The 23,722-nt window shown below is 37.5% G+C and overlaps 1 protein-coding gene across 2 annotated transcripts in view; it reads left to right on the forward strand.

Annotated features, from left to right (window-relative positions):
- Positions 1–23,451, forward strand: part of LOC145985334 (transcription factor IIIA) — a 59,249-nt gene extending 35,798 nt beyond the window's left edge. The window contains exons 6-9 of one of the 2 annotated variants that reach the window (XM_083119230.1): positions 2,463–2,580; positions 3,141–3,246; positions 22,368–22,922; positions 22,953–23,451. In XM_083119230.1, the coding sequence (XP_082975356.1) occupies positions 2,463–2,580; positions 3,141–3,246; positions 22,368–22,922; positions 22,953–23,171 (998 nt within the window). In that variant the 3' untranslated portion in view covers positions 23,172–23,451. Of the gene's footprint in view, positions 1–2,462; positions 2,581–3,140; positions 3,247–22,367 lie in introns of both variants that reach the window. The other variant, XM_083119228.1, reaches the window with a different exon arrangement.
- Positions 23,452–23,722: the final 271 nt, after the last annotated feature.

Consider the following 23,722-nt stretch of genomic DNA (forward strand, 5'->3'; position numbering starts at 1 on the left):
TCTGTTTTGCATTGCTTCCCTGCATGCTATTAGGGCCGCTTGTGTAGGCTGTTCATCTGCTGTGTTTGCCACAAACGGAAGTCAGACATTTTGGTGCTAGACATTTTTCTCTTTTGCACACCCTTTCACCTCTGACCCCTGATTCACTTCCAGTGACTGTATGTGCTGAATGTCTTCCTCATCACACAGAATATGGCTTTATTAGTGAATAGCTTTCACGGTGGGAAAACCTAATTAACGATGGATTTTTGCACTTGAAAGGAAAGGCCAAAAATGATAAAGTGTACTGGCAGTGCTCTCTGAAGCAGTGCAAGGCTCGTGTCCATAATGTAAATGATGAAGTTCTGAAACTTGTGAAGGAACATACTCGTTCACCACACGTGGACTAAGTCTTGGCCCATTTAGCTGCAATGCACTGTCATTTCTTAGAGGCTATTGTAATACACAAGTTAAATACTAAATATGCTAAGTTCTCATAAATAACATAATAAGGTGTATTAGGAAATGTCTAAGTTTATTAGTAGGGCCTACTTGAATAAGGAAATAATAGTCTATGTGGAACGAAGAAGTATGTTCGTTCATAAATTTCACAATTTTATCATTTACATTGTGGGTCAGAGGTGAAGGGCTGTTTGAAAGAGAAAGGCATCAAATGTTAAGCACAAAATTCCTAGACCTGCCACAAACACTGGGTTTCAGTTGCTGCAGCAGTAGGAATCAAATATGATGTCCCTGTTGGTGTTTAACTCATGTGGGAAGTGCATGATTGTGTGCGTCTCTTTGATCTTGGTGTCAATTAGTGTGTGTGTGATGCATGCCTTTGACTGTTAAATCTGAAGTGTTTGGCCAGTCTGGTCGTGGGTGACCTGGAATCTGGTGAAGCAGTGAAACAACAAGTTCCCATGTGGATTGTGGCAGGAACCATCAAAAATTAATGGAACCTTTGTAAGTAAGTTCTGTGTATTTAACATATTCATATTGTTACATCTGCAATGTAAGAGCCGCTGTGGTCTAGTCGGTAGGGCAGCTGACTGCCATGCAGGAGACCCAGGTTCTATCCCTGGAATTTTTGCAGCCTTGTTCTCGCTTGAAGCAGCTCTGGGGCTTGCCCGCCTCAAATCAATGGTTAGCTGGGGGCAACCCTGGGAAGTAAAGGTGGCTGGAGCATGGTGCTGACCACATCACTTCCAAAATGGTCAAGATCAAGAATGTGTGGGACCGTACCCCCTAAATTGTGCCTTCATGGCATGGTGCTATATGTATAACGTTTTTTTCTTTGGTTTTGCTTTTATTAGAGCAATTTATATTCTGCCGTCGAACACACAAAAGGAGACCAGCAGTGAATTTTTATATTTAAGTATCTAAGTATTTATACACCACAAAATACAGTATTAATATTTATTAAAGGCCCAGGTACATGACGTCTGTGGTTTACAAACGATTCCGGAATACACAGATTAGTCAGCTTCCGGTGTGAATTTGTTGAGATATTAGACCAAACTTAGTGGTTACTTCACTGAGTACTTACGTCTTTGATGTAACTACTTAGGTATTCAATTCACTTGGCAATAAACACGCTGAAAAACACTAACGGTGAACACTTAAGGGGAGTTGGGGGGAAACACAAATCTTGCTGATACCGAGTTCGACGTCTTCAATCTTTTAATCCTCCTGTCGTTGGTTCATAATAAAAATGTAGCCTCTCTTATTTAGTAACCTTTTCTCAGGTTCTGGTAGAGATACTGCACAGGCCGATAGTTCACTCACAGTTTATTCTTTAGACACTATCTCTCTTTCCGGCTGAGATCATGACTGTTAGTTCACTTATAGTTCGTTCTTTAGACACTATATCTCATTCCGGCTGAGATTATGGCCGATAGTTCACTTACAGTTTGTTCTTTAGTCACTATCTCTCTTTCTGGCAGAGATCATGGCCGTTAGTTCAATTACAGTTTTTCACAGCCCACGAAACCAATAACCAACGTAACACGGATCCTAACCGTATCAATGCTTGACTCAGACTGTCTTCTCTGCAACGCACATCAACCGTTCGCTAGAAAAGACGTTAGCTTATCTTGCCGCCCTTTTCTCGCCAGCGAGGGCGGGTCAACTTTTATAAGGGCTGTGTTAAGATCGGTTACATATGCGCAGGAAACTTTACCTTTACCTTACATCTAAATTTCCCTGGAAACAAAGCACAGCACCAAGAGATAAGCAAACATATTGACATTGAAATGAAATGTGCATTAGTGAAGTGTAAATATTTGAGAGATGCTCTGATGATGTATTAAAATTAGAAACAGATTTTGTCGTTTTTTTCTTCTTGGAGAATTATTTCTCTTGTAGTTCAGAGTTCTTACAAGCACATAAAAACAATTTTCAATGTAATGTTTGATTTTGTTATTGTTGACTATATTAACCTTTTTTGTTATTAGTTCACCCTGAAAATGTTTATCTTTCAGTTTTCAGCTGTGCTCATTGTGATAAAGAATTTAAGAATAGAAGCAGACTTAGAGATCATGTAAGAACACATACAGAGGACAGAGAAGTAATTCGCTGCCCCTATGAAGATTGTTCTAGGTGTGTAAAGTGTAAACTAACATTTTATTTGTTTTGCACCTTTCTTTAATTATAACATTTCTGATTTTGGCCATTACTCAAACTTTATGTGACTTCGTTCAAATACCATGAATGTTCTAAATCTTACTTTTGAGATGAAAGCATTTTAATATTCAAGATCCCGGAGAAAAATCATGTTTTATATTTGTATAAATGTTATCATTGGTAAACTATATACCCGTTTATATATAAATATATACTGTTTATTAGGCCATATAAGTTAGCATGCGAATACATCAACAAAAAGGAGTCGGAAGCTGCACAAGGTGAAAAAGACAAAATTTGGACATTCATGTTTGTGGCATTGGAATGACGATAGTTAAGAGCATGCTACAGATTCTAGAAGGGATTGTGACCATTTTGATACAGGATGATTTGTTATTGAGAATCAATTTGAATCATAACTCCCTCAAACATAACTTTTTCAATTGTTCATTTAGAAATATTTTTAGTACATTTTACAGTTGTTTTATAGAAATTAATTTTATTTTTAAAACATTTTTTTCCCTTTTTTCCACCAGGAATTATTATGACAGACGGAATTTGAATCATCATATCAGAGTAAGACATGAAGGGTTAGGATTTGAGTGCACCCATCCAGGGTGTGTCCAAAAGCTGTCATCTAAGGTGAGAAATGAAAGTGTTGAGATGTTTGCTACGTATTAGATAACACGGATATAATAGGGTTGAAGAAGATTATGAGACACTTATGAAGTTAATGAAGTAGAAGTGGGGCACATTAATCGGTACACTATCGGTATCGGCTGATATAGGCTATCAGTGCATCAGTTTATTGGTACCGATCCGATATATTGTAACATCCCCCATAAAACTGAGAAACTTTATCAGGCATGAAGTTCATAAACCCGATCACCAGCCATTGCACTCATAGGTATTTAAGGAATGCCATGTCAGAAGTTAACCAACCTTCCTGAATTAGTGGTATTGCAACAGGTAAATAAGGGTAATGACTTGGCATTATGGAGAAAGGCGAGAAAATAAGATAAATGGTGATCGAGCTACGCCACCCATCAGGACAACTAAACATCCCTGGTTCGATCCTTGTTCCTAGGGGAACATTATGATATCTATAAATATCTTACAATTTAGTGTAATATTCTGCCAATATTTTTTTTTAGGTATATTAACATGTAATCTCCATGCCCTGTTTTTTAAAAAGTAAATGTGTAAATATGCAGCTTCTTTTGCATTGCAGTCATATGGCAACATACGTTTATTAAGGAGGTCAATCCACCATTTGGAATTGTATATGGGATTGGTAGAATATTGTCTCTCTGTAAATTTTATATTGGTATTGGCCAAAATTTCACATTGGCCCATCCCTATAATGATAAATAGGGCTCGGAAGTTGATGACAAATCATTTTTTTTCCTGAGCCTTGAAATCAATGCTAAACCTTACATACAGTCAGTTTCCTTTCAATTAGAACCAGAAAACATTGTTTATATTTGCATTTTTCAGCCTTTCTTGACTTTTAGGTAATTTTTCAGTATTTTTGTCTTTTTTATTGCATTTTCTTCATTTTTGAAGCTTTTTTCCTCTTCCCTTGTTGTTTTGTGAATTTTAAATGCATTTGCCAGCATAACTTTAGCAAGTTTGCCATTAATCAAAAATACGGTGATTGGAAAGTACAATATTATTTTAACTGAAATGTTTGGCAATGCATCAAATAATTTATTGTGGTAAATTTATTTTTCCTCCAGCAAACTTAAAATACATTGTGTAAAGCCTATTTTGAGGTTCCCTTGGTGGCCTCTATTATCAATTTAATCTGTGGTTTTAAAGTAAAAATTAGTCACAGTATGAAATATATACATATATATACAGGGTGTCATTTTAATGGCGACCACGGAAACGTATAGAGGACATCAAAACAAACAACTTTTTTCAGTGACACTTTTATTGTAATTTTATTTATTCGGTGCTACAGTTGTTCAAAAAAGCCCGTTTTGCTGACTGAATGCTGGCAACCACACACATTTGCTTGCATTTGTGACGTCATATCCCACCGTGAAGCGATGCATTCCAGGCTTGCCAGGAACACACATATTCTGTGAAAAATGACATAGCTACAATCAGCCACATTATGTACCGTAAAACAAAACTAGAAAACACGTTCTGTAACCTGAAGTAAACAAACGATACGAAAAATGGTAGAAAGAAAATAGAATTCAAGTGGAAGTGGTCATAACGAATTTTGTCTCGGCTTACATGTCAAATATTTGCAAATCTAGTTACCAAGTTGGCATCTACAATTTATTCTATCCACTTCGTCCTTCTGATACTAGTTGTCTGTGACACACTGAACAGCAACTCAACATTTTATTGGACTTACAGCTTTACATGTGGCTGCTTACGCCCAGCATAAATTTTAAATACATAAGATACATTTTACACACTGAACAGATGACAAAATAGAAATGAAAGAACTCAAAATACCAAAGGTAAGCAACACATAATATAATGTATATTCAGATCTGTACAATATTGACAGTTTTTTTGGTTTCCTAACTTTACGGTATGCGGTATAATTGTATTTCCATCAATTTCTATTTTATTTTAGATTATTATAGCTTTTGATGTCCAAAACCTAATTCCAGAACCACATTTTTATCTGGATATATGATAACAGTGACATGGAAGAACTTTCCCATTCCTACAAAATTTTGACACATGCAAACTCCCCTCCTTTACACACACCTTCCTACATCATGAGATAGTACTTCTGAAATATATAAAGTACTAGAATTCACCACCTACTGAGATAATGGCTCATGTAAATAAGCAGTTTTCTAATTTTGTACCTATTTATTATTTTTTCTAATTAGCTTTATGTGATGAGAGGAAAAAAATGGATATTTGATTCATTGATTTGCTTTATTTTACTTCGCTTTTTGTTCCACTTTTGGCTAATTTCAGAAGATGAGGATGAGTGATGATATGATGAAATTGATGAATGGACACTCACAAACATCTATGCCCAGGCCAGGATTCAAACCCGGGACCTCTGGCGTCATAGCACAAAATGGATATTTGTCCACTTTTCTAAATGTAAAATTCCACGTGTCAATGTCTGGAAGCTATTAATGTAAATAATTTCTTTTCATTATTACCATCTTCCATTTACATCTCCCCATACATATATACAGGGTTTTCGTAAATGATTGTCGGGGTTACAAACAAGCACTGTACTTTACGTAATAAAGGTAGATACATGCAATTTTTTGCAAAATGTTAGAAAACTCACCAAGTTTTTATGACAAAGTCACAAATGTTCCATGTGCTCGCCTCGCGATATCCTGCAGATATCTAAGCGATAGTCCATTTCCTGCCACACTCGGGATAGCATATCACGTGTAACACTGTTGATGGAATTCGTTATGCGTGTTTTCAGTTCCTCGATGTTAGTGGGTAAGAGAGGATAGTAAACGGTATCTTTTACGTATCCCCAGAGAAAAAAATCGCAAGGAGAAAGGTCAGGGGAACGAGGCGGCCATGATAAAAGGTTTTCATCCTCATCACTCCCGCGCCCAATCCAACGTTTTGGTAATTTTCTGTTGAGCAATGATCGCACTTCACAGTGGAAATGAGGTGGGGCTCCATCCAATTGCATGATGAAGGTGTTAGAATCTTCTTCCACTTGAGGAAATAGCCACTCATTCAACATATCCAGGAATGTCAATCCTGTAACCGTTTTCTCCATGAAGAAGAATGGACCGTACACCTTTTCTCGTGACACAGCACAAAAAACATTCACTTTAGGCGAGTCCCGAACCAATTCAACAAACTGATGAGGATTTTCCGTTCCCCATATGCGCACATTGTGTGTGTTTACTTTTCCACTTAGGTGGAATGTTGCCTCGTCAGTGGAAACGAAATTCTCGATGAAATTGTCGTCGTCAGTCATGAGATTTTGCATATCGCTGGCGAACGTTTCCCGTACATGACGGTCGTTAAGTGTTAGCTTTTGATGCAGACTTAGGCGGTATGGTTTCATGTTGAGCCGTTTTCGTAGAACACTCCATAATGTTGTCTTCGGTATGTTTAGTTCCTTGGATCCAGCAGGAATCGATTTCTTCGGGCTCCGTAGATAGGTTTCACGAACTCGCTCCACATCATGTTCCGGCACTGATGGTCGACCACTGCTTTTGTTTTTGCAAATGCAACCTTTTTCCTTGAACTGTGCATACCACCTTCTAATCGAATTGTCTGATGGTGCATCTTTCCGATATCGCGCACGAAAATGTCGCTGCACAACTGTAACGGACCTCGTTGCGTGATATTCAAGGACACAGAACGCCTTCTCACTAGCAATATCCGCCATTTTGGAAAACTGCCGCCTAGCAGCAGAATCTGGAAACATAGGTCTATGAAACAAATAAGGAACAAAACTTGTTGAGTTTCTCAAGAATATCGTGCATTTGTGTTCACCGTGTCATTCACCCAAATCGGTTACAACAATGAGGAAACCCCGACAATCATTTACGAAAACCCGGTATTGATGTTTTCATGCATGCATGCACATCAGATCATTTGTGAAAATTACATATGGGTCAAAAAAAATGTTTTTCCAATAATACTTGGTATGTGGCTGTATTACAAGGCTTGAATTTGCCCACAATAGTCATAGCATTGTATTTGAAACTATTCTCTCCCTGTAGTTGCTAATGAAGCACCCTGTAAGTGATTGTTACGTGTGCAAACATGGACAGATTAAGAGGGAGCCCCCTCCCCCCCCTGAGATTCCCAAGCATAACAGTAAGTCGTCAATTAAAACCAAGTATAGGGTCTATCAATTTGTACATCAGATTTTTAAAATTAGATAGAATGAAAACCACAACTGATATGACATATATTTTTTTTTATATTTTGAGGAGCAAACAATGGCATTATGTTTTGAACAATATGTCGTACAAATGTCCTCCTCTGCTTCGGTGGGTCGAATGAATTCTGAATGTCCAATTTTCCAATATGTCTGCACACATATTGAGTGGTATAGCCTCAATTGTTTGTTTGATGTTCCATTTCAGGTCATGAACTGTGCGTGGCTTAGTTTCATAGACCTTAGATTTGACATAACCCCATAGAAAATAATCCACCAGGGTTAGGTCACATGATCTTGGTGGTCAGTTCACATCACCCATTGTGGACAGAACTCGTTGGGGAACTTTTCCTGCAATAATTTCATGTTTGGCGAGCTGTGTGGCAAGTCCTGTTGGAAAAACACATTGTTGATGTCAAGACTTGCCAGTTTAGGCCACAAAAACTGCACCACCATATTTCTGAATCGCTCCCCATTGACAGTCACGTGATTTCCATGTCGGTCCTCAAAGAAATAAGGCCCGATCACGCCATTGGCCCAAAAACCACACCACTCAGTCACTTTCTTAGGATGAAGAATCACTTGTGGATTTTCATCTGCCCAAATCCTACAGTTTTGTTTGTTAACGTAGCCATGAAGAAAAAAATGTGCTTCATCGGAAAATATGATTTTACGGCCAAAATCTGGATCGGCATCCAACTGCTGTAGAGCCCCAACCGATACCTACCGATACCACTGGTATCAGCCAATACATCGCTATCGGCTCAGCCATAGTTTTGTCTTTATGCAAACATTAATTTAAGAAATTACTTGAACTTTATATAACTGACTTAATAAAATCTGATGTCACACACTGTTGAAACTTACTATATTCTTTTCACATCAAATATTGTTGATGGATATTACTATAATGTAATTAGAGTTTTATACCTGTGAGAGAAGATTGTTAATCCATCACTGTGAACAGCTGATGGGAGTTGCTTGTCATGGAAACTCTTTGGGGTCATTCCATGTCAAATCATTCAGAATTTTGTGAAAATGTCATCCACCATCTCCGATTTTGATGAAATTCTGCATACTTATAGAACTTTTGATGCTCATTACAAAAATGACAACTTTTTTGAGATTGGTCAAGGGGTTCAGAAATTACGCGTTTTTAAAAATCTCCATGTACACCACATGCGGCTCCACTTTGAATGACACGCATTAGGTTATAAATTATAGTATCTTCTCTTAGGTTTGCCGTAGAAACTTCAAGTTTGTTTCCTTTTGCTCAGGATAGTGTAAGCTTTCATTTAAATAAGGTTTCAGATCAGTGTATCAATAATCATGTATTTTATGTACAGTTTCATGTTTTTTTTTAGAAAAATAAATGACTAACTTCAAGAGTGAATTTTGTGCAATGCCCCCCCTTCAATTTCCCCCAAATTTTATATACAGGTACCTCCAACTGGGTACTAATGCTTGATGGGAAAATTGGGATGGTGGTTCAGAGACAGGGTGATAAAAAAATCATTTGCATTAAAAGTTAATCTTGTTAAAAATGATTATGTATTTAGCACAAAGCCTGAAGTACAATATGTATTGAGCTATAATATTCAAAATTTGTCTTCACTATGTGGGAAGGTAAGCATAGGCATAACCTGGCGGGGGCAAAGGGAAGCATTTCCCCCTCCAAAATTTATAATTTAATTAAAACCTATAAGTTAAGTATATTTTGTGAACCTCTTGGCACCTGAGGAACAAACAAAAAAAGAATAATTATTGTGATTTTTCAAATGTGTTTAGCAAATAATCTTTGACACTATTTTTATGGGACAGAAAACTTTATCATTCTCTCAACCCAAAGATAGTTTCCAAGTTACGCCCATGAAGATAGTACCGAAAAATACTTACTTGATTGTATTCCATGCATTGCCAAAATTTCATGCACTATAAATTGTGCCGTTCACATTTTCTGTTCCCAACTGTAAAAATAATATATCTGTACCTTCTGTGGATGCTACGTAAAAGGATTTTATTGGAATTGCTGACCTGTCAAGGTCACTTGACTTTACTTCATTTCATATCGCATTGTGTGTGAAAACTTCAGTGTTTTAGGTGGACTGTCGAGCTAGGAAAAGTCATCGTCGAAGGAGTGGGTCTCTGGATCTTGGAATGGAGGAGAAAGAAATAGGTGGAAGTGGAATCAGTGACACCATATTCAAAATACCGTGATCAGCATACAAATGATTTCGTAATTAAAATCGTTCAAGCAAAGTTAACTCTTGTGTTTCATCATTTATTTGCAGTATTTATGTAAGTATATGAAGACATATTATGTACTAGAAACACAATTTGAATTTTTACACAAATCAGTGATCATTAACCTTTTATTGCCCAAGGCCATTTTCATATGCCCAAGCCGATTTTGAGCAAAATGTAGAGTTTCAATTAAATGAGTGTAGATCGGAGGCTAATTGCCCTAGAGAGATGAGTGATATACCGTTGTACGCGGAATGAACCAGAGATTCAGACTATATAAAATTTAAGCAAATTCGGCGTATATGTGGTGGGGGGAGGGGTCTAACTCTCAAAATTCCAAAATTTCGGGGAAAAAAAATTTGGTTCCCCCACCCTCCCCTCAAGAAAAAAGTACATGGCGAGTGTCGACATGCATATGAAAATGATCGCTGACATGTAAGGAACACAAAAATATTTGCATTATTATCATATGACCAATGTAACTTGAGTTGTACCCCCAAAAGGAATGGTCGGCATGCCACTGATTCAAGCTTTAAAATGCAGCGGTACCTTGAAATGACTTTAGCTCAGAGACTATTTTCCCTGGAGATATGAATGATATACCGTTGTACGCAGAATGAATCACAGATTCAGATGATATATAATTTATGCACATTCGGCGTATATATGGAGGGGGAAAGGCGGGAAATCTCCTGAAAATACTTTTTTTTAAAATAGGGTTTCTCCCCCCCGCCCCCCTGAAAAAAGGATATGAAAAGCTCAAAATGCACATAGAAATTATTGCTGCCATGTAAGAAACAGAAAAATATTTGCATCATTGCCGTATGACCAATGTAACGCGAGTTGTACCCCTGAAATGAAAAGGTTGTACTCCACTGTCTCAAGCTTCGGAATTGAGCGAAATGCAGAGTTACATTGAATTGACTACAGCTCAGAAACTAAATGCCCTAGAGATATGAAAGATATACCATTGTACGCAGAATGAATCACAGATTCAGACGATATATAATTTATGCACATTCGGCGTACATATGGAGGGGGAAAGGGGGGAAATCCCCTCAAAAATACTTGTCTAAAAAAAATGGGTTTCCCCCTGCCCCCCCGAAAAAATCAAAATGCACAAAATGCAAAATTTATGCAAATTTGGCATATATATGGAGGGGGGAGGGAGAAAACCCCAAGAATTATTTAAAAAAAATTGTCACCACCCAAAAAATGTCCTCGCACTTGGGCACAAAACGACACCTACGCACAACAGTCACGGACGAAAAGCTAGAACGCAGTGAGAAATGAGCGCCGATTCTTGCAGCTGCTTGAAATTCTATTTTTAGACAATGCAGGGTAATCCCTGTTGCAACTTGTGGACACTTGTGCTAAAAATAAAGGAAGGTTTCCTTCAGCGTGCTTCGAAATTCCCTATTCACAACACAGATTCAACTACAAGTCTTCCCCCTCCCCCTGCTTGCGCCCTCACGGAAAACTTTCATTTTGACATCGGATACTGATGACATCGGACTGCTTCCTTCGAATGCAGTTAACAGGAGGGAGTGAAAAAAAGCATTGCTTTAGAACAACAGCTGGTCTTCATTTGTCGGCAAAAATTTGACCTTGAAAAGAGATGCAAAGGAGGAGTACATTTCCCCGCCCTTTTCCCACCCTTTTCATGAAGACAAAATAAAATGCAAAAAAACATTTCTGTTAAATACATGTGTTAGGAACAATATAAAAAAAATCGAAATTCAAGCCAAAAATAGAAAAGTTATAACGTAAAAACTACGACCTTGACACAGCATCTCGATCGAGATGCTTGGTACCAGGAGGGTTACATTTGGGTATCTCGATCGAGACGCTTGGGTCCCAAAAGGTTAACTGTAAGTTTCTTTCACAGTAACTGTAACTGAGTTAGTTTATAAATGAGTAACTGAAACTCGGTTACTTGTAAAAAGTAACATTTCTGTTAAATACATGTGTTAGGAACAATATAAAAAAAATAATCGAAATTCTAGCCAAAAATAGAAAAGTTATAACGTAAAAACTGCGACCTTGACACAGCGTCTCGATCGAGACCCTTGGTACTGGGAGGGTTACATTTGGGTATCTCGATCGAGACGCTTGGGTCCCAAAAGGTTAACTGTAAGTTCCTTTCACAGTAACTGAGGTAGTTTATAAATCGGTAACTGAAACTCGGTTACTTGTAAAAAGTAACTTACCGAACACTGTAAATAGCATGTAGCCTAAGTTCAAAACAGTGCATACTTAATCTTCCTGGTGCTGTTGTATAGTACTTTGCAATCGCTGACACATTGTACTGCGGGTTGTTGTCATTTCACGTTACGTAATTAATAAGAAATTTATGCCTCTAATACTATTTCTATGGAATTGGTACTTCATTGCTGCACTTGTTACTTGATACTGTTGTTGTCTATACAAGTTTTCTAAGTGTTCCAACCACCCCATTACAAGGAGATTTTCTGTGGTATGTGTCAAGAAAAGCTCCATTTCGAAAAACTTCAATCAGCACAAATGTGTCTTACTAATTCTTATTTCATATTACGTATCTCCGTGAAGAGTAGCAAAAAAAAAAAAAACATATTGAGATAAAATGCACAAGAAGAAGAATGTTCTCGATGAAAATTTGCTAAAAACTTGGGAATACTAATAATGATGATTATATATTTTTTAAAAAATTGAAAACAGTTAAAACTAACTTAGATACAGTGCAACCTTGATTTTACGTTGTTCAGGGGACCAAGCTGAAAAAATCTTAAATGCGAGAAAATGTAAAACAGAGGAAAATTTCTTAGCAATTTGCTATGTTGGGACCACCAAGATTGAATGTAAAATGCAGGAAAATGTAAAATTGAGGAACTTGAAATCGAGGTTCCATTGCAATTATTATTTGTATGTTTTAATTAATCTATACATTTTGGAGGGAGGAAATGCATCCCTTTGCCCCCGCCAGGTTACGCCTATGCTTACCTTCACACATAGTGAACATATAACGATAAAGGTTGTTTTTGGACTGGACTAATGTCGCAGTTTCGTTTACGCTAGAACTTATTTTTGGTTTTACATTTCTAATTTACACTTTAAAACTGCTTAAGAAAACCCAAGGATTCTTTACGTTTTTTATTACAAACTTCTAAAATAAACTAGCGGTTAATTAAATTTTTAATTTGCCCTGGAAAGCTGGAGGGCTTTGTTTTACATAGCTAAAACTAATACAAAAATTACCTCCAGTTGCCTTAGATTAATCTTAGGTTAGTAACATGGATTAATAAACAGAAAAGAAACACTTTAAACTCAATTAAAATAATATGGTCGACCTACTTACGAAATTTACTCAGCGCTGCACTTTCACTTTTATTGTAATCAACACTTACGATATAAAAGTAAACATCTCGAGAGCTCTCGACACTGGGGGGGGGGGGGGGGGGACGGACACTATTGGCAGAAGCTCCTTGATGTCTTCTTTCCGCCGTTTCTTCTTTCCCTCGAAGATCTTTGACGTTTATCCATCAAAGTAATTCACCGCAGCATTCATAGTTCAAAAGTCGAACTTGGTATCAACGTCGTCACCTTGATTAGCAATTCTCAGTTTACAACTACACACTTGCAGTGTTCTTTTCCCTTCTCGCGCTATAAAATTTGCCAGGAGAAAACAGTCTGTATTTAAATAAAATTCCGCATGCTCTTTTCTCAATCACGCGAACGTTCAAATGTCCGGAACACAGGTCACTGTTAATTGTCCACTAGGCAAACGATATCTACAAAAACAGTCCCCGAATATCTAACTGCAACTTGCTGCCGATAGCACTATCAAATTCACGAATTCTCCATACCCAGAGATCTCGATGCCAACTGCTGCATGTAAACTTCTGCAGCCAACGCGTGAAGCAACGTGGCCTTTCACTCAAAGGCTCTACAAACACTGCTCGAAAAACTTCACCGTGTTTTTCTTTGTCCCTTTACACAATGCATATTAAGGACAGTTCATTTTGCCCGAGGGGTGTTAATCTCTCTATCCTCCTCCTTCTCGGAAGAAAAAATCAGTCCTCAAAATAATTGGTTATAGATGCCCCCTCCCCTGAAGAGACATTAGATCGACTGATCAAGAAGAGCTAATGTCTTTAGAGTCTATTCATCTCCTTGAATTTTTTGACCAGACCTCGTATATACATTTTTCACACACACATTACAGTTATCATTTTTCTTTCAATACACATAACGCTATCGATATTCCTTTATATGTAGCACTAAAATATTTGTAAGGTATGATTTTCAGTTACTAAATGTGTATATAATAATTTCATTACAATGGTTTCATGTGATTTTACGACAATAAAAATTCAAATATTTACTCTTGAATTCACACATAAGCACCATGTGTATTCATTCGTCTAAGCACTATTAACCTTCTACACAAAGTTTCCAATTTATATATCATCATAGTTCACCTTTCTTTATACCTTACATAAAATCAACTTTCAATCATTACCACTATACGGTCTATCAATCCAGTACAAGTAACATTAATCAATCACATTTAGTCTTGCAGGTTTTCGAATTTTCTCTCTTACTGTTACTACAATTCCATAATTTTAAATTTTATTCATGTTGTTATTCAATTATTTACTAGAGCAGGTACAGGCGGGTAAGTATAGAACAATATAAAAATATTTTGATTTCTATCTTTACAAAATATCATCATACTCATGAAATTAACCTAACAGTAAACCTCCTTTCTCTTGGCATGATCTTTACCTTTCATTTCTTCTTTCTTCTTTAAGGTATCAGCATGCTCAAAGTACTAATTTCAGGAAACATCGTACAATACGTAGCTTATCTCTTTAACAAACTATTTCTTAACAGCATATAATTATCAGACTTGCAACAGATTTCTGGACATAAAGTTTTACATCAATATCAGCATGTTCTTTATTACGTAACTACAATAATTTTTGGTTCGTATTTGACCTACTATTTTTCATTTCCGGTCTGACTTCGACCTTATATTTATGTGCTTCTCTCGCACTATATCTTAATACACACTGACTTTTTTTTAATCTCATATAGCTATGTCCAAGAACTCTCACTATCCTGCTATTAATGCAATCTCCTCTTTTGTTAACGCTATTTCATCTTGATCTCTGAAGAATTTCCCAATTGACTTCTTTTGAGCACATCTGTACAACCTTCTTTCTCGTTCGCTCTTCACTTTTTATTGTAGCATCATAAACAGTTTAGAGGTTTACTTTCATATTTCTATTTTCCTTTTTCTTATTACAAAGCTATTTTTCAATTTTACAATATCTACCCGCTCATTGACAATAATAATATTTACCAGCACTTCTACCCAACCATCAATACTTTTTTTTTTCATCGAACCACAACTACTTTTCAAATAATTTATACAAAACAACTGACATTAAATAACTTTTTCTTTTCATTTTCTCAATTTTCAATATACTTGGCTCATAACAACATACACACATTGTTTTTTTTTAAACAGCTTATTTACATTTGAACAATTTCCATCATTTTATCAAAAACCTATATAAGTTAGTGATTATTAACATTTCTACAAGTGAAATGGAAATTTCGATATTTTACATAAAATATACTAACTTTAGGAAAACATCATTATCAATTGACGACTCAAAATATCTCTTCTTGAATTATCCGTGTTGGTTGTTACTTCCACTTCTAAAGATCCCTGTTCGTCGTAGCTATCATGCCTCTTTTTCCTTTTCTTCTTTTCTTTCTTCTTCTTCCCTTCTCTCTGCTTTTCATTTTTCATCTTCTTCCAACTTTTGTCAAGTAGAGAAACTATTAGTCTTCCAAAACTATTTGTATTATCTCTTTTTCTTAAAGTCTTTTCTTTTCGTTTCTTGTTGTCCATTAGTATATTTTCCTCACTATGAGAATCATCACTAGCAACTTTCTTCTTAACTCTCTTCCATTATTTCCTGTCTCATTTCATTTGGGACTTTCTTTCATGCTCATCAGATGAATGCATTACTCTCTTTTCTGGTTTCATCTCTTTCATACTTGTGTCTGATCATTCTGCGCTGACATTCTTAGATCTTTTACGAACTTTCTTCTTCACTTTCACTGACGCTTTCTCAACTTTCTTTGCAGCTTTCAATTTATTTCTCTTCATTTTCTTCAATTTCTTTACTGAACTATATCTAGGTCTCATTCTAATTTTCTTCCTTTTACTGATCAGAGTCATTTCTGGTATCGTCATGTCTAAAGTTACACATTCTTTCAGTTTAGAAAACATATCATTTTTCTCAGGTTTTTCGTAAAAACTTCCTTCATTACTTATCACTTCCTGAGATTTCTGTATTCCGAGTGACTCATCTTCGACTTGTTGCTTTTTCATTTCCAACATGCGCACTCGTTTCTCTAGAACCTATACTTTCCAATCTGTCTCTCTTTGTTTATTTTCTATAGGCACTTGTACTTGATCAGTATTATCTTCTATCTTTTCACTGTTGTCACGGACCTCATTACAATCATCTTTTACTTCATCAATTCCAGCCTGAAATTGACATGATACTTTATTTTCCTTCATAACATCCTCCATTTTTTCTATCCTAGTGACTTCTGCTTTCAAAATGCCTAGTCTTCCCTCCATCTTGTAATTTATTTTTTGCATGGAAGCATTTATTATTTCCTTGAGTTCCAATTTATTCTGTTCCTCTTTCTGCTCCAATTTTCTGTATAAGTCTTCCTGCAGGAGCCTATCTTGCTTTCTATCTTGTTCCATTTTTTCGTATAATCTCTCCCATCTTAGCTTATCTTGTTCCATATTTTCTTCCCATTTTAGGCATAAGTTCTCCTGCGCTAGCCTACTCTGTTCCATAAATGACAAAACTTTATTTAAAATTTCATTTTTCTTTCCCCGATCAATGTCAACTTGACAACCAAATTCGTAATTTTTTTTCGAAACACCCTGTTCTTTTTCGTCTATTTTTTCATTTTCATGAACTTCATTTTCAGCTCCGTTCTTGCACTGCTTGCAGGAAAAATCTTTCTCAACGCAGTCTTTATGCACCCATTGTTTACAGTCTGAACATTGTACAGCAGCGTCTGAAATCATCAATTTGCCGCAACAAGGAGCTTTCCGTATTGTACGAGCCATGCTGCCGACAAACACAAATGCAGGTTGCAACACTCAATGTTTACATAAACATCGCCGACAACAACGCAACACAATGCCTGTTACCCCTGTCATTTTTCAATCTAAGGCAACTCCCGGGAGTTTCGGGCACCATATAACGATAAAGGTTGTTTTTGGACTTTTAATGTCGCAGTTTCGTTTACGCTAGAACTTATTTTTGGTTTTACATTTCTAATTTACACTTTAAAACTGCTTAAGAAAACCCAAGGATTCTTTACGTTTTTTATTACAAACTTTTAAATAAACTAGCGGTTAATTAAATTTTTAATTTGCCCTGGAAAGCTGGAGGGCTTTGTTTTACATAGCTAAAACTAATACAAAAATTACCTCCAGTTGCCTTAGATTAATCTTAGGTTAGTAACATGGATTAATAAACAGAAAAGAAACACTTTAAACTCAATTAAAATAATATGGTCGACCTACTTACGAAATTTACTCAGCGCTGCACTTTCACTTTTATTGTAATCAACACTTACGATATAAAAGTAAACATCTCGAGAGCTCTCGACACTGGTGGTGGGGGGGGACACTATTGGCAGAAGCTCCTTGATGTCTTCTTTCCGCCATTTCTTCTTTCCCTCGAAGATCTTTGACGTTTATCCATCAAAGTAATTCACCGCAGCGTTCATAGTTCAAAGGTCGAACTTGGTATCAACGTCGTCACCTCGATTAGCAATTCTCAGTTCACAACTACACACTTGCAGTGTTCTTTTCACTTCTCGCGCTATAAAATTTGCCAGGAGAAAACAGTCTGTATTTAAATAAAATTCTGCGTGCTCTTTTCTCAATCACGCGAACGTTCAAATGTCCGGAACACAGGTCACTGTTAATTGTCCACTAGGCAAACGATATCTACAAAAACAGTCCCCGAATATCTAACTGCAACTTGCTGCCGATAGAACTATCAAATTCACGAATTCTCCATACCCAGAGATCTCGACGCTAACAGCTGCATGTAAACTTCTGCAGCCAACGCGTGAAGCAACGTGGCCTTTCACTCAAAGGCTCTACAAACACTGCTCGAAAAACTTCACCGTGTTTTTCTTTGTCCCTTTACACAATGCATATTGAGGACAGTTCATTTTGCCCGAGGGGTGTTAATCTCTCTATCCTCCTTCTTCTCGGAAGAAAAAATCAGTCCTCGAAATAATCGGTTATAAACAGAAATTTTGAATATTATACATCAAAACATATTGTACTTCAGACTTTGTGCTAAATACATAATCATTTTTAATAAGATTAACTTTTAATGCAAATGATTTTTTATCACCCTGTCTCTGAACCGCCCATCCCAATTTTCCCATCAAGCATTAGTACCCAGTCGGAGCTACCTGTATATAAAATTTGGGGGAAATTGAAGGGGGGGCATTGCACGAAATTCGCTCTTGAAGTTAGTCATTTATTTTTCTAAAAAAATACATGAAACTGTACATAAAATACATGATTATTGATACACTGATCTGAAACCTTATTTAAATGAAAGCTTACACTATCCTGAGCAAAAGAAAACAAACTTGAAGTTTCTACGGCAAACCTGAGAGAATATACTATAATTTATAACGTAATGCGTGTCATTCAAAGTGGAGCCGCGTGTGGTGTACACGGAGATTTTTTAAAGACGCGTAATTTCTGAACCCCTTGACCAATCTCAAAAAAGTTGTCATTTTTGTAATGAGCATCAAAAGTTCCATAAGTATGCCGAATTTCATCAAAATCGGAGATGGTGGGTGACATGGCCTGGATGATTTGACGTGGAATGACCCTTTGTTCAAAACAATAATCAGCTAAAAGGTAGGACAACTGATTACCTTATGCAAACATCTTAACTTGTAATTAGTGCTTGAGCATGTATATGAAATAATAGATATTGTGGTGTCCTAGGCAGGATTGTGGTTTGGCATCTCATGCACTAACAAGCTCTGACAAATTTTGTGCATCCTTTGATATTTTTCTTCTTATGCCATTGTTTGTGGCGTTTACATCCTACAAATTTTCAAATTAGGAAACAAAAACTGATTAAAATAATATAGGTCATATTTAAAGGTTCGTAGTTTACATGTCTGATATTAAAGTTTAGCATATTTAAGAATAATTTAGTTATGTCTTAATGTCTGAAGAACATATTTAAAAACAAATGGCAACACTTTCACAAAACTAACATCAGCATGGTGTAGCCAATATTATTTCAGAAAGGGATCACAGAGAAAAACATTTCAGGGCAAGTTGAGAATGTCAGTAAGCAAGCATAATGTAATGTATATAATTATATACAGGGTGGTGCAAAATTCAGTTTACAATGCTTGGGAGGTGATTCAACAAGTAAAAATATGGAAAAAAATGCCATTTGAAAAAATGTTGAAATCGGCACCGTTTTTGAGTGACAGGCATGCGAAAATCGCCTCACACCATGTTTAAAGCACAATAACTCAAGAAGGAAGAAAGATAGCAATGTCGGATTAAGAGAATACAAAGAAAGTCGTACCTGACGAATACAATGGTGCAGCAATTGAGGCCCAGTGTAAATTGCGCAAGGGGGCTCACAAAGAAGGTGGGGAATCCCCTGATGGAAAATACAGGAAATTTACTACTATTTACTGCACAATGTTGAGATCGGAATGTAGCCAGTAAAAAACGACGACGTATGTCCTCATGTCCCACTGCTGCTGGGACACCCACACACGGGAAATAGGAAAATAACTGTAAATCTCCTGTTGCACATTGTTCACATTGCGGTACGAAGAAGAAAAGAAACCAATTTGTCACATGTCCCACTACTGCTGGGACACCATTCCAAATGGAAAAAAATATGGGAAAACCAGGAAAAAGGTATTCAATTCCCTAATGTTGACACACTACTTTGCAGTACGAAAAACAAAAGTTAAACAATGACCACATGTCGTCAGGCTGTACATACTACAAGAGAGCTCCCCAAAGAAAGTGGGTAATCCTCGAAAGAATGAAGACTGAGAATGGAGAGAAAACGCACACAATTGCATGTAACATTTCCAGGCACAGCACATCTTGAAGGGATTATCCTGAGAAGCTCACAACATCCGCAAATGCAGATCGACGGTATGTACTACAGCGATCTCCAGCATCTTCACTCGCACCTTTCACTAAAGGACACTATGCCGTGCTGATAGGGGCTCACAAACTCTGGCATACTCAGAGACGTTGTTGAAAATGTCCGCCATTGACTTTAAGACAATGATGGCATCGGCAAAGCATTGATTGTCTGGTACGCGCAAATACCTCTGACATGTCACCAATTGTCCCAGCAGCGGCACTAACACGAGCAACGAGGTCTTCGGCACTTTCCTCATAGGTTTCATGCACGAGCCTTTTCATTTCTCCCCACACAGAGAAATCCAGTGGAGTGAGGTCGGGGGAGCGAGGTGGCAACGGTACAGGTCCACCCCTGCCAATCTAAGGATAGCCGAAAAAGCGTTGAGTAAGGCCCTGGCTCCCCAGTCAAATTGCGCGGGGGCGCCGTCATGTTGAAACCAGATACGTTGTGTACCTGCCAGTGACACATTTTTCAAAAGTTCAAGTAATACATCATGTAGAAACACCCGATAATTCCCACCACACAAAGTAGAGGGCAAAATGTACGGACATATCAAGTGGTCACCTAGTACGCCACACCACACATTCACTGCGAACCTATGTTGATGATGGCGCACAATGAGTGCATGCGGATTGTCCATATCCCAGATGTGGCTGTTGTGGCTATTGTACATGTCGTCCATGGTGAACATTGCCTCATCGGTCCACAAAACTCTTGTTGGGAAATCTGGAATGGCAAGAGTTAGTTGCATGTACAATTGGCAGAAATTCATGCGTAGGGAAAAGTCCGTGGGCAGTATGTTGTGCACCTTATGCAATTTGTATGGGTGCAATCCCTTCTCCTGAAGATCGCAGAACACATTCCTATGGTGGGTTTGTCGCGTACGAGCAATGACACGTGTGCTGCTGCCAGGAAGGTCTCATCGCGTCCAACATGTCCTCTTCAAATTGCACAGTGCGGGGTCTTCCACAATCCCACCTACGGGGTAGTAGAGATACAGTTTCACGCAGTCGAGCATCAGGTCTTTGAAAGAGTGCATGTACTGGCAACCGCCTATTGGTAAAATGTTCGTGATACGAACGCCGTGCTTCACGGCTGTTTCGGTTTGCCTCTCCATAAACGAGATGCGTATCAGCATGCTCGTGGGTAGAGTACTCCGCCATTGTCCTGTTCGAGAACCGACCAACAACGGGGGACACTTCCCCTCCGAGTGACGGATCACAACTACCGTGATTAGCACCCACGTAATGTTACACATGTGTCCACGCAGTTGGTGCAAACCGAGAAAGAACACTGGAATACCTCCTCTACGTACAATACTCCTTGGTGCAATTCAACCACACACGCACGCCAGACTAAACTCCACGCTGCGACACGCAGAACAGGCAGGAAAAACAACGGTCGACTACACTCTCCACATAGTATCCACCAATGCTAATACGTAACAGTTGACCTACACTCCCAGCACCTCTAGTGGGACTTTCTGTATCAATTAGCTGAAATCAATCTCAGCGTAATCTGACGACATAGCGTCATTTTCGGGTGAATTTCCTATTTCCCGAGTGTGGGACGGTGTCCCAGCAGTAGTGGGACATGTGGACATATGTCATCATTTTTTACTGGCTACATTCCGATCTCAACATTGTGTAGAAAATAGTAGTAAAGTTCCTGTATTTTCCATCAGGGGATTCCCCACTTTCTATGTGAGTCCCCATGCACAATTTACACTGTGCCTCAATTGCTGCACCATTGTATTCGTCAGGTACGACTTTCTTTGTATTCTCTTAATCCGACATTGCTATCTTTCTTCCTTCTTGAGTTATTGTGCTTTAAACATGGTGTGAGGCGATTTTCGCACGCCTGTCACTCGGAAACGGTGCCGATTTCGACATTTTTTTCAAATGGCATTTTTTCCTTATTTTTACTTGTTGAATCACCTCCCAAGCGTTGTAAACGGAATTTTGCACCATCCTGTATAGGTAAGTCTGTAACTTTTGATCTAGAAGGATTTATGAGTGAGATCTTTTTGTGATGTATAACAAGGAACGTCATGTACAGAGTTGAATGGTGACATCATGTACAGAGTTGAATGGTGACATCTATTTTCACGTGGTGACCCACCAAAGGTGTCTAATGATTACTTCTGTCACTTGAAAATCTTATTGGAGAACAAGGGTAAAGTAACACATTGTATATTTTTTTCCCCCTATGACCTTTGTTAATTGTAAATTTCTTCATCACAAATTCTTTGTTGTCTTTTTAATAAGGAAAGAAAGTTTTGAATGGTACCCTATGTGCATCACACCCTAGGCTTTAGCTCCCCTAGCCTCACTACGGGCCTGAGAATAAATATTATATCTTTGTTGATTCATTTATTGAGAGATTTTTCTTTTTTGTTCATGCAGAGATGCCTGGTTCGACATATGAAGTTACATGATTCTAACAGGCCAGTCCCGCGAAAAAAGAAAAAAGGCAGAACACCAAGAAAAGATAAAGGGATTCCAAAAACCAGCATGGCAGTTAGACTGTCCGGGCTGATTGTTTCACCCCAGCAAGAGAAAAAAATATTGGAAGCGGAATGTAGTACAGTCAATGATATAAATTCTTCACAACAAATAGAAGACAGTGTCGTATCGTGTATCAAATTGGAAAACGACTGTGATTTTGTTGATATTAAAATCACCATTCAAGAGGTAAGCGAAAGTGAAAGTAATACGAAGTCTGATAGCGAAATGCTCAGTGATGTGATGCTTCATGTTGTGAATGACCTGACAGATCATCAAGATAATGGGAAGGAGATTGACAATAATGATGGTTGTAGCGTTGTCACATCATGTAGCACTGTGTGTGCTGTACAAAGTACTAAACGTAGAGAGGATGTTTCAGTTGATGCAAATACATCCAAGTTCAGAGAAGAAAGTTGTAGTATTTCTTGTGCTGTACAAAGTAGTAAAGAGAAAGAACATAATTCAACCCGTGCAAGTATGTTCGAGTTTGAAGAGGAAACTTGTACTCCATTAAAAGAGAGCGAAAATTTGATAAGTAGCTCTGATTGCAGTTGTGAAAGTGTTACTGATTCAGACACATCAAGTGGAGGTGAAATAGACGTTTTAGGAGTATCTGATAATTGTGAAAGTATTACTGTTTCGAACACATCAAGTGGAGGTGAAATAGACGTTTTAGGATTATCCGATGGTGGGGAACTATAACTGATGTGAGTGAGATAGTACTTGTTGGTTTCATTTTGTAGTTCAGGTGCAGTTTATTTTTGAAAGGAACAGACGTGAGAAGTGAAGGAACTCTCACGTCCAAGAATAGTATTTTTTTTTTATGTCATCTTATAAGCAAGCCACCAATTGTGATATTATACAAATGAAGATAAAGTGGACTGTGCTATATATGGATGTAACTGATTAATATATGTCAAATATAATGTCTCTTTAATGTACAGTTAAATCAAATTTATGTTCTCAAATTTTACATTTACCCCATATTATACATTCTGTGTTCAAATCGCAACATGGGCATGGGTCTTCTTTGTGAGTGTCCCTTCATCAATTTCATCATATCATCACTCATCCTTATCTTTGCAATTAGCCAAAAGTGGCAAAATAAGAAGTAAAATAAACCAAATCAATCAACCATATTATACATTCACTTTTTACAGTATAAGTTTTTTTAATTTTGTTCCAAAAAAAAATGCATTGATAAATTTTGTCAACAGTTTTATCAATTTAGTAACTTCATATCTTCCATGCTG

Source organism: Lepisma saccharinum, chromosome 3 (assembly GCF_977018435.1).
Source record: "Lepisma saccharinum chromosome 3, izLepSacc3.1, whole genome shotgun sequence".
Taxonomy (NCBI): Eukaryota; Metazoa; Arthropoda; class Insecta; order Zygentoma; family Lepismatidae; genus Lepisma; species Lepisma saccharinum.